The sequence below is a fragment of the Thamnophis elegans genome, chromosome 4, assembly GCF_009769535.1.
Source record: "Thamnophis elegans isolate rThaEle1 chromosome 4, rThaEle1.pri, whole genome shotgun sequence".
Taxonomy (NCBI): Eukaryota; Metazoa; Chordata; class Lepidosauria; order Squamata; family Colubridae; genus Thamnophis; species Thamnophis elegans.
Genome location: NC_045544.1, coordinates 65,254,570 through 65,270,729, shown reverse-complemented (window position 1 = coordinate 65,270,729; position 16,160 = coordinate 65,254,570). Strand labels below are relative to the sequence as shown.

The following is a 16,160-nucleotide window of genomic DNA, read 5'->3' as shown; positions in this document are numbered from 1 at the left end:
AAAGACAATAAACAAGGTTCAGCATTTGAGACTACACTATTAGAATCCATATCAGTGATTTTTAAGGTATCTTCTACACTTTACATCTCCCTTTAGTTGTGAGAGAACAAGCAGTTCCTGTAGAATTACTGCATTGCCATTCTTCTCTTAAGCCTCATTTGTGCACATCTCTTATTCAAGGGCTGAGCAACTCCTACAACAACATGAAGTGTTTTGTGTGTTGTTCTAACACTATCCTCCCACCCTGGTTTCATCAATTATTTGCTGAAACAAGTTCCCAGAATTCCCAGGCCTTTGACTAGGCTGACTAAACTTTCTAGAATATGTATCCAGAGTGGTTAGGTTGGGGATAACCATTCTAACAAATGAAGCCCTTTTAAGTTAGTGTAACCGGAATAATTGCTCCTTAAAAACAGCTTTATATCAGACTCTTGGCATTTGCCAAAATCAAGTGATCCCCCCCCCCCCCCAATGTGCAAGTCTGTTTTTTTTTACAAGAGTTACCTGATCAACGGGAACAGAGTTACAAGAATTCTGTCAATGAACTACTGTATTTTTTGGAGTATAAGATGCACCTTTTTCCCTCAGAAAAGGTGAAAATCTGGGTGCGTCGTATATACTGAGTACAGCATTTTTTGCCTCCCGAACCCCCCCCACTTTGCAAAAATGGCTATGCATAGCCTTTAGAAGGTTTCCAGAGTGCTCCTGGGGGCTGAGGAGGGCAAAAACGAGCAAAAAACAGACTGGTTTTTGCTCGTTTTTACCCCTCCAGCCCCCAGGAGCACTCTATAACCCTTCTATAGGCTATGCATGCCCTTTTTTTGGACAAAAGGCCCATTTTTGCGAAAAATGGACTGCTTTTTGCTCGTTTTTGGGCCTAGCCCCAAGGAGCACTCTACAAGTCGCCTAAAGGCTATGCATGCCCCTTTTTTGATGGAAAACAAGTCATTTTTGGGAGGTCTGCAGAGTACAAACACTTTTTTTTAAAATTTGCCTCTTCAAAATCGTGGTGCGTCTTATACTCCGAAAAACATAATATTCTCCCTCTTAAACTGATGTATCCCAAAGCATTGGTGTGGAAACTTCTTTATTTTCTAACTGCCATCTTATGGACCAAGAACTATAGTATTTCATTGGTAACAAAGGGTCCTAAATGAGGAGTCTCTGAACTCTTTATCAGTCTGGAACCTTTACATGTTATGAATCAAGGCCATGAGTATAGAATATATTTGCCAGGGTAGATACACAGCCTGTCACACATTGCAGATCTGTACTTTCCACATACTTGCTCAACATTCTCAATACTGAGCATGATAAGGATTACAGTTCATCAGTCTCTGGAGGATAACAGATGTTTATTTCAATCCTTATTACATTGGTTGGTTTCAGCCTAAATTAAATATGTTTTGTCCCACTGATTTTAGTGGAAGCCAATCTAGAGGACCAATGTATCATTTATTTCAGCCATCATATGCTAAATAATTGCTTTCAGCAGCAAGGGTGTGGTCTCCAATTTCCCCAATTTTACTGATGGAGTCACTCAGCACAAAAAAAATAAGGCTAGTTTAAAAAAAAAACCTGTTTCAAAAAGAGTTGAGTGGGTTGGGCTGCTTGCTAGGCTATCATTCTTTATTTACCAGTATATATTCTATTTATATGCCATCCATTTCCCCAATAGGCCGATTGTGTGCGCATGTGTGTGTGTGCGCGCGCATGTACTCTGTTGGATTCCTTAGATTTCAAAAGCAGAGACCTCTTAATGCGCAGGAGGACAGAAGTATCTGGCAGGATCACATAATAGGGATGGACATATTGTACAATATAATAACACAATAGATTATAGAATCTGCTATAATAAATGAATGTGATTGTCCTTTTTAAACATTTTGTTGTTCCCTTTGGACACACAGTTAACATGCTGGAAGGTTTGTTATTTGTCATCTCACTTTTCTCCTTTGAGGTTGAAAATATGTTTCAGATCTTAAACTAGGTCTTCCATATGAAAATAAATCAGTTATTTACATGGTGTCATATTCCTACATGGCAAAGGACTTTCCTGATGCATATATAATTTATGGAAGTATTCCAGGAAGCTGAAACCTATCAGGTTCTGACCATTGTGCACAAGATCAGTTCAAAGGTTTCCATCTTCTGCTTGGAGTTCCTATAAACTTCATCATGTGAGGTAGACTATGGGTTTCTGAATTCATTTTAATCCATCAAGGCAGCCATGCAACTTTCCTTGCTACCTCCAAGTGCTAAATTACATGTCCATGAAAATGCTAAACAAATTACAATTCCAGTTTAAACATTCATTTGTTATAGTTCAAAAAACCCCACTGTATATAATAACATACCCATTAAGGTCTTTTTGAACCGTAAGAAACAAATTGACCATTTGTCTTCCAAACATTTTAGTATTACAAATGACGCTGCGAATCCATGTATGTTAAACTTAAATTACTAACTGGATAATGAACAACTACATTGCAGCTATGGAAGCTAATGGAGCTGGAAGGTGTACAATTAACTGCTTTGATTTGTTCTTATTGCATTTGAGAAAAAAATATAGGAAGGGTTACACAATTTTATTACATAGGTTTAAATAAAAGTCATTCTGACATTAGGAAGAAAGAAAGGGAACTGGATCATCAATCCAACTAAAAACTTTGGAAGTAGTTTAAAGTTCCAGGGGTCTCCAACTTTGGCAACTTTAAGACTTGTGGACTTCAATTTGTGGACTTCAGCTTCGCTGGCTGAGGAATTCTGGGAGTTGAAGTCCACGAGTCTTAAAGGTTGGAGAACCCTGGTTTAAACTATTGCAATGTTACAGAATTCATCCTTTATGGTGTATAGAACAGGAAAAACTCCAATCCCTCAGATCAGAGGCTTTAAAAGGGAGTTGTTTATGATAATGGGATCTATTCAGTGATTACAAACACACAAACTATATAACTACACTTTACATGTCAGAATATTTGAGATGACGTGGATTTCATGTACAATGATACGCTTCTGCTTATAAAAAGATAGCTTTCAACATCTGCCGTCTAGAAACACCCCGTGCGCAAATTACACTGACGTGACCTGTCAAGCATGCTTTGGGAGGCTTCAAAATTCATTGCACATTACTTTCCTAGAGCAGGATTTACATAATGTGTAACCTGGGTTAAACAGCTCGCCAGAAATAAATGGAGCAATTCTTCTTGAGCAGAAGGAAGAATGTACTTTGAGTTCCAATTAAACACTGCTCATCTCTTAACTGCCAACTCCAGCTGCACGCCAAAAACAAACAAAAAGAGGCTTTCCTAAGAAACATTCTTTTTAAAAAAATTCCTCTTCCTCATCAAAAAAGCCATTTTCCAGTGCATATGCACAGTCTGCACTTGATACTGCTTGGCAGGCACCTTTATATTCCTGAATTGACTCATAAAGAGAGTAGAGTTGACACAGTAATGACATATCCAGCTGCCGGAGGCCAACCTAGTAAGAAAGAAAACACATGTTAATATTATGCTTGATTTTATCTATAAGATGTTGGCCTGTCCATATTTTTCCTACCACAATGATTTTATCCTCCTCAAAAAAATAAAACAAAAACCAATATTAAGAAAAACAGTATGCCTGTCAATTATACAGGAAGACTGAACTACAGTATTTGGACATTTGCCAGACATTTTTGACTGGCCAAAGCCTCACTTTCTTAAATACCTTTGGATTTAACTCATTCACAACTAAAGATAGATACCCCAAACAGCAGTGAAAATCAAAGCAAGAGACTTCTAAAATTAAGCAGAGAGAAAAAAATGCTATTTTGAAGGGCTTTAATTTAAACAAAAAAACTTAACATTTTGATCCAAGAAACTTTTAAATGAATAAAGGGGACTGTTTTTTTTTAAAAAAAAAATTCCAATGAAAGGGTCTTCAAAATAACAAAATTAATTAGTGTAATAGACCAGACATCTGAGAGAATGATTGTTTAAGGAGAGTGGAGTGGGGAATGGAATGGAATAGAATAGAATAAACTTTATTGGCCAAGTGTGATTAGACACACAAGGAATTTGCCTCTGGTGCAAAAGCTCTCAGTATAAGTAGGTAATTCAGTGACAGCAGGTAACTGGTAGATTTTACCAAACAAGAAAATAACATGAGCAAAATTGCAATTCTAACTATGGAGAGCTAATTGAGACTGAAGTACTAAAGACAGAGAAAAGCCAAAAAAAAAAAAAAAAAAAAAAAGAGGGGGGAGGCCGGACCTGCCCTTTATTTTTACCAAAGTAATTGACTTACTTACTTTCTCATAAAGGCAACCGCAAGAAAAGCTGGCAATTTAGGAGAAAGATGGGGAAGGTTCACTAGAACAATTTGCAGATGAGGAAATTTCACCTAATTTATTGCAGACAATGTTTTGAGGAAAGATGATGAATGTAATGATTGCCAATAGTTTGGATGTTTTAGAAAAAATGGAAGAAGGATTTGCAAGAATAAAAAGAGATGTAAAAGAAGTTAAAAAGATAGAAGAATCTTTGGGGAAATGCCTGGAGAATTAAATTATTGATAAAGTGGAAGTTTTGGAAAGTTAAGGCATAAGTAATAAATAGAGAGAAGGAAGAGGATTTGGTATTATTGGAGAGAATTGAGACAAAAAAGATGGTTAAATCCATCTAATTTCCTGGATTGGGAGGAAGATAACATTGACACAGAGACTGATAAGGTTTGTAAGATTAATGTAAGTTTTGCAAAATTATGAATTGTTTGAAGGGACATCCTTGTGCACTCTGCCAGGAATAAGACCAGAGATCATGTTTTACAGCAATATTTTAATACTATATTGTTGATTGCTAATACAAATGAAACGGCACTTAAGAACATTCCAGTAAGAATACTATGTAAGTGAAAAGATTATTTTTCTGACAAATTTAAACAGAACAACATTCCAGTTAGATGAGATAAATTGAAAGGTGATTTTTACTTTTAAAGATAAAGATTCAGATTGAACTTTGTGCAGAAAGCAAGAAATGTTTTTGGGAAAAAATCTCAAGGGAGCCAGTTTGATCTAGTGATTAAGGCACCATGCTAAAAACTGGGTACTGTATATACTCGAGTATAAGCCTAGTTTTTCAGCCCACTTTTTGGGCTGAAAAAAGCCGCCTCGGCTTATACTCGAGTCAGTGAAAAATTTGCCCGAAATGGAGGAGAAAAAGGGGCGGGGCCATGCCGCTGGGTGACACTCGTGAATGGCCCAGTGCCCCTGTGAGTTTCCCCTCCCTCTGTGTCAGTTTGCCGCGCAGCGCGCACCGCACCATCCCCCCTCCTCACGTTCTAATGTAATGCAGGGCTGTCTTACGATTCCCCTTCCTCCCCTCCTGCCGCTCTGCAACGATGTCCCACCTCCTCCTTGTTATGGCAAGCAGCCACATAGCGATGTCCCACCTCCTCTGGTACAGTGATCCAATGATAGGAATCACTGTGCCGTGTGTCATAGGAGGCGGGACATCGCTCCCGCGGCTGCACGGGACATCATCATCACAGCGGGACATCAGCATCATGAGGTGAGTGAAGTATTTCATTGAATACACCGCTAGTTTACTGTTTTTCTTTGAAATAAATATTCAAAAACATTATTGGTATCTATTTTTATTTTTGAAATTTACCGGTAGCTGCTGCATTTCCCACCCTAGGCTTATACTCGAGTCAATAACTTTTCCAGTTTTTTTGTGGTAAAATTAGGTGCCTCGGCTTATATTCGGGTCGGCCTATACTCGAGTATATACGGTAATTGTGCGTTCTATTGCCTTATCCATGAAACCCAGCTTGATGACTTTGGGCCAGTCATTCTTTCTCAGCCCAGCTCAACTCACAGGGTGGTTGTTATGGGGAAAACAGAAGGAAGGAGTATTAGATGTTCACCACCTTAAGTTATTTATAAAAATAATAAAGGCAGGGTTAAAAAACAAAGCATAAATAAAAAATAAATAAGAACTGGAGGAAAAACAAATGAAAGTGACAATGACAGATCAAATCAAATCCATTTTTCATAAAATCAGCAGAACTAGCAAATCCAATCCAGTTCATCTTGATCTTTAAAGAGCACTCAGGTTGATAAAGTGGCTTTCTACAATGCTGGTTTATGTCCAACTACTAAAGTATTTCTCACATTTAGGTGATTTCTCAGGCAGATTAGGACTAGCTGCCTTTAAAAAAAAGAATGTAGGAAGAATATGGCCTGAATCTTTTGACCACTTTCATGCTGCCATTTAATAATTGAAGAAACTTCAGGGTATAACTGAAGTCTATTGCATTTTATAGTCTTTAGATACCAGTCTGATTTGCATGTTACTTTGCTCCTTACTGTCTGCAGAGAAATTACCTCAATGAAGGACTATGTGTATGAAAGGGAAAAGTAGATCTTATCTAAAATATAGCAAGAATATTTCTTTTGCTTGAGCAGGGGGTTGGACTAGAAGATCTCCAAGGTCCCATCCAACTCTGTTATTATTTTATGTACATAAGATCACCATGGAGTCCAGAGCTGCCACAGTTTAGGTGATTTATATTATTCTTAACTGTATGTTGCTACTTGTATCTCACGAAGACTCTTAACTATTCTAAAAATCAGCTAATAAAATGAACTGCAATGAGAGGAAAGATAAGAGAGAATGCTCAATATATTCCATTCTCTCCAGCCTTTTAGGCAACTGCTCATCTTTGTGAACTTCTAAAGCAAAGAGGAAGAAAACAACAGAATACTTCTCTGTTGCATTTAAATTTACACACTGCATATTCCAAGATCTATTTTACTTGGGGGGGAACCCCCCAAATAAAACAGTGTTATACTGCTTCCAGGTTATTACTGTTTTCCTGCTTTTAGGTGGACCAAAATATGACTTCATTTGTTAATGAAAATAAATAATTACAAGGCAATGTTAAAATTAACTTGAATGTCTAGTCTTGATGTAGTAAAACTCATTATAATATAAACAGGTATACATTAGGCAAAGCAGAGAGAAGATGTATCCCAGTAAACAAGTTTTTCAAATGGATACAAGACACACACACATATATATATATATATATATATATATATATATATATATATATATATATATGCTAGTAATTTAAATAATACAGGACCTTTTTGATGGCAAGAAAAATATCCAAGAGATACAAATACAATACTACAGTACTTCCACCTAATTAGTTTTTTATCCCTGAGATACAATCTCATTATTATACATAAATCACACAGCTAAACTCCAGATCCCCTATATATATCCTTGTTATCCTTATTATATTTATATGATTTTGTAAATATGTAATGCCCAATCAGTGTTTGGATAAATTTCCTCACTCTGTAGTGAGGGTTCTGAGGAAAGTCAGTTTGCTTGCTGTATGATAAACCCACTATTTAAAATAGCAGCAATAATATCACAAACTTTCCCAGTTCTCCACTAAAATCAGGACAATGCTATGAGGGGTGGGGGGAAGCTTAGTTTTCTTTTTCTTAGCACATCTCAGTCCTTGTTGTTTTGAAGGCTTGTTAAAAATGACTATTTGTTTTGGGGGTAATTTGCATCTGAACAAATAGCTTTAGTGACTGCATTGAGGATAAGGAATAGAAAACACAAATATTTGTTTTTGGCTTTAATTGCTGCCAGTTAAAAATACTATCTCCAGCACAATGTAAAACTCTATTGAGTAAATATCTTTGATGAGAGATAGGCAATTTATTTATTCCAGTTGTTTTGGACTATAATTTCCAGAATACCTGACTATTGACTAAGGTATTTGTAGCACAAAACAATTGGCTGATACAAGTTGTCTTTTGTTATTCAGTCATTGTATAACTTCAGCTCTTCAAATTTGTGTATAGTCATGCTGGTGTCATCAGTGATAATAACTGTCCACCTTATCTGCTGTCAGCCTCTTCAAAGGCTCTAATTTTTCCAAGCAACTGCATCTTCTCCAAATACTCTTGCATTTACATTAAGTGTTCAAAGTATGTAAGCTTTAGCCTCATTATTAGTGTTTTTGTTATGCAGTCTAACTTAAATTCATCTAGGATTGGATGATTTTTCTTCTGGCAGCTATCAGCTATCTTCTCCAGAAGCACAATGCATAGTCCTCGATTTACCTTTATTCAGGCTTTCTGATGATCCCATTTTCACACTGTAATACTGACAAAACATACCAACTGCAGTGTTCTTTAGTCACCTGATCCCCATTTCTGGCCTTCCCTGCCAGCATCCCAACAAGTAGAGTCAATGGGGAAGCTGGCAAGAGTTTGCAAGTCACTCGCATTCCCACTGCTTTTTCTTCCAAGGAACTGCTGGGTGGCAATTGGGATCTTGTACTCTGCAGTGTCCACTCACAGCGCCCACTTGACTGCACTCTGTAACACTCACCTGTGGCTCTTGCCTAACTCACAGCTTTGCCCAACAGCCTGCTTGCTTGGAGCAGTTTTGGTATCGCTTCCCATGTTGAGGTCATGAGAGGTGCTTGCTTAATGATCTACAATCCTCACTTAACAATGGCAACAGGGACTGCTGAGATTGTTGTTGATAAGCAATGTGGCCATGTGTCATCATGCCTTAGGATTGCATCATTTAGTGACAGAAATTCCCAATTGCATCATAACCTGAGCACTACCTGTATTCTATCTTAACCGTGTTTCCTGATCAACTTTAATAGGCAATTTACCAAGTGTACAAGTGCTCTTCTGGATACTCTTAACGACATGGTAAATTCAGCTCAATTGCCTATTAAAGATGATCAGGAAACACAGAAGCAAAAATCCTAAATAAAACAGACATATTTTTGAAACTCCCTTTCCTTTTCCATTATTCACTGGATATAAACAAGGAGATCTCGGTTGCCTATTTTGAATCCATCACGTACATCTGGCAGTTGTCATTCTCTGTATGGTTAAAGTCTAGATGGCAACACCTTAAGTACAGTACTGTTACTACCATTGATACTAGCAATATTAAATAGAGCATTATTTAGCACTGCTCTTTTTGGTTATTGGAATATAAATAATCTTTTCCAGTTATTGCTGTTTTGGATATCTGTTTAAAAACCACAGATAACACAAGCTCCATCATCTTATAAGATTGTAAATCAGGAGTGTCAAACTCACGGCCCACGGGCCAGATGTGTCACATGATGGCCACGTTTAGGGAAGGGGGGAAAGTCACAATACGTAATGTGACGACACGAGTAAATATTATACAAATATTTATGAACTTCTTCCACTTAGCTGTTAGCAATATTTTCTAATGGCTGTTTACCTTTCTTCAGCTATTTTCAATATACGTATTTGTTTGCTTCATCTTCAATATCAGATAAATTTCAGTCTATAATTATTCGGGCACTCGGTCAAAATTGCAGTTGGTCCTTGACTTAACGATCACAATTGGAACCAGAATTTCCTTTGCTAAGCAAGGCAGTTGCCAAGCACTCGTGCCCAATTTTATGACTTTTTGCCACACTTATTAAGTGAATCATTGCAGTTGTTAAGTGAGTCACATGGTAGTTAAGCAAATCCAGCTTCCCCCACTGATTTAGCCTGTTGGAGGTTGACTGAAAAGTTCACAGATAGTGACTGGGACCCTGGGATGCCACAACCGTCTAAATACGTGCTGGTTGCCAAGGGCCTCAAGTTTTATCATATGACCCCGGGGTGCTGCAACAGTTATAAGTACAAGGACTGGTCATAAGTCACTTTTTTTAATGCCACTTCAAACAATCACTAAAAATGGTAAGTTGAGGACTACCTATAATCCATTCATATTGTTCTTCATCTTCACCACATATTGCTGAGGGTGTATTCTTGGTTAGTAGATTTATTTGTTTTTGTATAAATTTGGAAGGAGGACTTCATGATCTTAAGCTGCAGGTCTTTATTTTCCTGACTGAATAGAGTTTCCACACCTTTGCTTACACATACATACATCGATTTGATTTTGCTATTGTCTATACAATTATGCCCATATGTATAGTTGTCTTTTCAATTTTTGAAAGAAGGTATTTGCTTTAAACTTTGAAATTTTATTGAATTTTTCTGGTAGCACTCTGTCAATGTCTCACTTCAGTTTGTACTGTACATTAAGGCAAATTTTCCCATTAAGTCTCATGTTATTTTACATTCAACTTTCTAGTCTCCTGCAAAAAAACTCATCTGTCTTAAATAATGCAGCATATTATATTCAGAAATGTTCACATACACAGGAAAATTTTCTAGGGAAAGGGTAAGGTAAAGATAAAAGATTCCCCTCACACATATGTCCTAGTCATTCCCAACTCTAGGGGGCAGTGCTCATCACTGCTTCAAAACCGAAGAGCCAATGCTGTCCGAAGACATCTCTGTGGTCATGTGGCTGGCATGACAAACACCGAAGGTGCATGGAATGCTGTTACCTTCCCACCAAAGGTGGTTCATATTTTTCTACTTGCATTTTTTACGTATTTTTGAACTGCTAGGTTAGCACAAGCTGGGACAAGTAACGGGAGCTCACTCCGTTACACGGCTGAACTGCTGACCTTTCTGATTGACAAGCTCAGCATCTTAGCCACTGAGCCACCGTGTCCCTTACCCTTGGGAAAGGGTACTAGGGTACAAAGAAGCATGCTTCAGAACTAACAGATCCCATGGAAGTATACACTACCCATAATTAACTATATAGATTTCTATGTATACCACTGAAGTCTATGTAAATGCATCATTTTTGCTGAGGGAGTCCAGAAACAAATATCCAAGAGGAATTTTAACTCCTTTTCTCTAAGTGGGAAAAGAAGAAAATTGGCATTTTCTCAAAAAAAAGGTAAATATTGCCTTATGTCATGCTAACCCCTGGCCACAATACAAAAGTGATTTGACATTGTCACTATTTTGCCTTTACTTCACACATTGTCTAAATGCCTAAGAATATTCTGGTGGCCTCCTATCCAAGTATAAACCATGCCTGGTCTTGCTTAGCTTTTTTAGAGGGAAACCTAGATCTTCTAGGTGCTCCCATCTGCTTAGTAGATGGGAAATACTGAGTGGTATCCCAATGTACACCAAGAGAAAAACTTCATTTCTTGAAATCAGGAGTCTAATTTGGCAGTGGCCCCCAATCTTTTGAGCACCAGGGACTTGTTTGGTAGAGAAAGGTTCTTCTACAAACCAGAGGCAGCATGATTTTGCATGCTGTCTGCATCCCACAGATTCACTTGTTTGTGCAGCCCAGTTGCTGACATACCATGGACTGATGCAGGTCCTTTTATATGTGACTTTTGGTGGCATTCAGATATTGGATAAAATCTGAACTTGAGATGTTGAATAAGATCTGAACTTTACATATATTTAAACACACACTAGGTCACATAATTTACAGCTTTTATAATCTTAGCTGTTTGCGCAGCAGGTGGCGCAGTGGTTAAATGCAGCACTGCAGGCTACTGCTAGATCAGCAGTTCAGCGGTTCAAATCTCACTGGCTCAGGGTTGACTCAGCCTTCCATCCTTCCGAGGTGGGTAAAATGAGGACCCGGATTGTTGGGGGCAATATGCTGACTCTCTGTAAACCGCTTAGAGAGGGCTGAAAGCCCTATGAAGCGGTATATAAGTCTACTGCTATTAGATAAAAAGTGATTGTTTACGTATTAGCTATCTCACCTGAAGTAGCCATCATGTATCATGGAATATCTGCTCTGCATCTGAGTTTTAGGTTGTCTTCTCCAGTGGTGGGGTTCAATTTTTTTTACTACCGGTTCTGTGGGCGTGGCATGGCTTGGTGGGCGTGGCAGGGGAAGGATACTGTAAAATCTCCATTCCCTTCCCACTCCAGGGGAAGGTTACTGCAAAAATTCCCATTTCCTTCCAATCAGCTCGGACTTGGGAGGCAGAGAATAGATGGGGGCAGAGCCAATCAGAGATGGTATTTACCTGTTCACTGAACTACTCAAAATTTCCGCTACTGTTCTCCAGAACTGGTCAGAACCTGCTGAATACCACCTCTGGTCATTTTGCACCCATCAAGATACGAGTGTCATAATTCTGAATTCCCTCATAATGGGACTTGATTCTCCCAACTCCAGTTTCTTTTTCTCTCTCTTCCACCTTAGTGACTCTTTCCTGCTGAGTTATTAGAGAAATCAGAGAGTTTGGTATGTGTGTTTTTAACCACCCAGAGTTAGAATTTGTCTGTGTTCCAAGTCTCCTGCCAAATAAAAAAAGATATTTCTTCTCGGAAAGTGCTGGATGTGATCTTTCACCCACGAAATGTCATAGGATCTTCATGCACACCATCTCTCAAGTGAGACTGGGTTATCACCTGGAAATGCCCATCCTTTCTGTCCTGTATAGTTTTCCTGTTTCAAAGTTAGTTGGCAGCAGACTGTGGGTATGATATAAGGGCGATGCGGCCCAGATCCACACTTGTAGGGATCCCATAGTACTATCAGCTTCTGCTGGGCATAAAGGTGGTCTATATCAATTACTGTCTGGGTATATAAGCAGTGTGAAGTCCAAGGCATGGTTCTCCTATTATGTTGAAACTGAAGAAGTCTTCAGTACTCTGACCCTGACTGGCGAGTTTTGACAGACTTACTATGAGGGTGGATTTTACTAGAGAAAAAGTATTATTAGCTCTACCACTTCTTTCATTCCACTACATCATGATGCATTCAGATTATATTTCCAGAAGCTTTCATTTCTGGGATGACAGCACCATGCCACAAATATTACAAAGAGAAAATGCCTTTTAATCACATTTTGAGCTAGCTAGATTTAAAATGATAATGAATGGTGCATATTTATGTAGGGACATGTATCGGTCTATGGGAGGGAGTTGTAATGACTAAGAAAAAAGACTGCTTAATCAGAGGTGTGCCAGGCAGGAATAAATCACTGTTGCCTTTAGGAATTTCATGTCATAGATCCAACACAAAGGCTTTAAGTACAGGTACCTAATAATTAAATCCTATTTCACTTCACTGTAAGTGGAAAACTTGTTTACTTTGGAACTTCCCTTTGGTTAAAGCCACACATTTAAAACACAGAAAATGTTTTAGACTAGAATGCTGAAGTTTTTTTTTTTCCATGACAATAGAAACAATTCATTGTTATTGAGGTACAGTTTCAGCCAAATGGAAAGGCAGGGTTGTGATTCAGAGTTAAGTCAATTATCCCTGTCTTCCATCATGTATTTGCTCTGAAATATGGCATACTACTTAATATTTTAGTCTGTAAACTCACTGCTTGTTTGAAAACCAATGTTAATTTACAGCTGTCAGGAGTCAGCATTCAGCCCAGGGACCATTCCTGCATAAAGCAAAAGCCAATATACCACACTTCAAAAGGCAGAATCAAAGATGTCCATGAAGTCACATTCCATTTTCCAAAGCAAAATAAAATAATTCTAATTCAAAATCTGAAGAGAGTAAAGGCAGATTGTCTATGCACAATAAAAAACTAACACCATCGGGGAAGAAGACAGGATGAAAAATGAATCCCAATTGGAACAGAATAGAGGATCTGATAAATTACATTCCTTTGTTTTAGGAGGAAAAAAGAGCTTTCAAATTTCCTATTTACTTTCCTGTTTCCTATTTAGAAAAAAGAGTGAGTGTTAGAAAATGGGAGGGGAAAAAAACGGAGTCAAAATGAAAGGATGTCTTGTCCAAACATCTTTTAGATGACATCAGAAACCTAAGATTTTCCGTCCTGCTGAGATTCTTGCACTAGGTTTTTACTTTCTTTGAACTCTAGGCAGAACATTACATTCACTATCCCTGGTTTGTTTTTAGAGGTGATAATAACTACCTAAGTAACTACCACAGGCCAGAGAATAGTACAACCAGTTCCACAGACTCAAGGAGACTTTGGCTTTTTCCAACAGCAGCTTCTGTTCTCCTGCCAAGACTCTTATATATCTGAAGGGTGATTTGTTAAAATAATTTCTGAAGGGATATTCAAGTTAATTTAGCGTGTTCTTTTTTAACTTCACAGACCAATTAAATTCCTTCTGTACAGCCAAGTAATTTTCCAAGTCTGACCATAATTGTTAATGTTGTTTAAGTAACTTTGGCTTAAACTTTTCAAAAGTTTTAAAGTCTTTTTGTTTCTTGCTCTAAAGCAGCATTTCTTAGCTGTAGCAGCTTTAAAATGGGTGGACGTTAACTCCCAAAATTCTCCAGCCATGAATTGACTGCTCTAAAGCAGTTTATAATCATTTCCATCTTAGAAATGGGGTGGGGGGTGGGGGTGGAGAAGTAAAAGGAAAGCCTATTGCATCGAAGATTACACAAACTCAACAAATTTGATTTAAAAGAGCCAGTTTGGTCTAGTGATTAAAAGCACCAGGCTAAAAACCAAGAACATAAGAGTTTATGGGTTCTATTGCAGTCTTAGCCATGAAAGCCAGCTGGATGACTTTGGGCCAATTACTTTCTCTCAGCCTAAAGAGAATCACTCACAGTTGTTTTTTGGGGGAAATAGGAGAAGAAAGGGGTAGTAGATGTGCCTGACATCTTGAGTTATTTATAATAATAATAAAAGCAGGATAAAAAAAGGATCTTAAATAAGAGTTTTAGAAGACAACAAAGTAAAAATAATTTAACCCTGCTGGGAAGAACCTCCACAACCAGGCCACTGTCTGGCTTAATTAAATTATTTCCATAGAAAATAGGGCTGGCTATTGTCAAAACCCATCGAGTATTTATATCCTGTAATGCATTTCAAGAATGAAAGGGGCTTCATCTACTTTCTGATTAAATCCTGAAGCAGCCTGTCTTGTAATATAACTACCTCCCTTCCCCACACTCCTGTGCCAACGTAAACTCGAAGAAACGTGACTGGAGCTTGCAAGGTCCCACCTCTTCTCTTTCACCCCTATGCTGCCCAATATGCAAACTGCAGCATTATAACCGGAGAGGGGTTTTCCTAGCTTGACTTATAATTTCACCAAACACCTCACATTCAGGGAAACTGCGCCTTGAAACTCCCACAAAAGTTTCCAAGCAACCCACCCTCTGGCTTAAAAATCGAAAAATACAAGCCAGGAATATATCATCGGAGAGCCCGGGGCTGGAGAATATAGCTTCTAACGTGTTAGATACACGCTTGAGGTGTAGCGATTGTTTTGGTGCTGGTGTTTTTTTAACTTTTGAGAGACAAGTTGTTTATTCGGCCACGCATTTTGTGCCGGCAACACTTTCTACAGAGCCGAAATCTAGGTGCCAGACGCGAATATCCAGGGCTGCCCGCACGGGAGCCGTCCGAAAAAAAGGCTGAATTGCCCTGATTTCCTTCTCCTGGCTTCTCACTCGCTAAAACCCAAGGCTGGCATTGCCCTCGGGGGTATAAATTAAAGTCTGGCTGAACCGAGGGAGTTTCGGTGCACAGCAGTTCGAGAAAGCACACAGAGAGGGGAGGGGGGGAGATCCAAAAATGTTCCAAGGACACAGTTTTTTTCTGGCCAGGAATGCGCCGCTTCTTCGCGGCGGTGCGCCCCAGCAGCTCCCGGGGCGGTCTTGGCAGCCGCCGCCGCCGCCGCCTACTCACCATCTCTTTACGGAGCAGGGCCAAGGCGGCGTCGAGGTTAGGGGGCTTCGGCGGGCGAGGAGATCCTCGCCCCCCTCCGCCGCCGCCGCCGCTACCTCTCCGGCTCAGCTCGTCCTGAATGCGAGACTTCTGCGCGTAGAGCCGCTCCAGGTCCCTCCAGCGCCCCCCGGCTCCGCCAGGGGCGCCTCCGCTGGAAGAAGAATTCAGTAAACCGCTCAGGCTCTTGGGCAGCGGAGGCAGCCCGGACCCGCTGCTGTCGATGCTCCAAGGCAGCCCCGACGCGCTCATGGTGCTCGGAGGAAACGTCGGCTGGAAGGCAAGCCGACTTAATCCGCGGCGACAAAACAACGCCGCGCCGCCTCTCCTCCAGCCTGCATTGAAAAAAGCCTCTTTCTGTCCGGCTCGGGCCCGCCCACTTTGGCCGGCCTCGCCTCCGCCCGCCCCGCCCTCTCCGGGCCTTCGCTTTCAGGACCGGCCCTGAAAGGAAACGAAGAGCGAGCGAGTGAGGGAGCGCTCGGGAAGGAGGAGCGGCCGAAATGGAAGGCGTTGTGTGGTACCATTCAGCTGCCCTCCTTGTGAGTTCCACCCAGCAAAGTCAGCGAGGCAGCTTGTGG

General features: G+C 39.7%; 1 protein-coding gene across 1 annotated transcript; it reads right to left on the bottom strand.

Annotated features, from left to right (window-relative positions):
* Window positions 1-1,336: 1,336 nt before the first annotated feature.
* On the bottom strand, window positions 1,337-15,947 carry FAM89A (family with sequence similarity 89 member A). The gene is made up of 2 exons (XM_032216475.1): window positions 15,547-15,947; window positions 1,337-3,483 (listed from the first exon to the last, which is right to left on the bottom strand). The coding sequence occupies exons 1-2, from the start codon at window positions 15,832-15,834 to the stop codon at window positions 3,325-3,327; spliced, it is 447 nt and encodes a 148-aa protein (XP_032072366.1). The 5' UTR covers window positions 15,835-15,947; the 3' UTR covers window positions 1,337-3,324.
* Window positions 15,948-16,160: the final 213 nt, after the last annotated feature.

Bases quoted from the DNA above. Each gene is read 5' to 3' on its own strand.
- FAM89A (XM_032216475.1), bottom strand. From the start codon at position 15,834: ATGAGCGCGTCGGGGCTGCCTTGGAGCATCGACAGCAGCGGGTCCGGG. The intron at 3,484-15,546 runs GTGAGTAGGCGG...CTTTCTTACTAG, and splicing joins CCCTGCTCCGTAAAGAGATG to GTTGGCCTCCGGCAGCTGGA.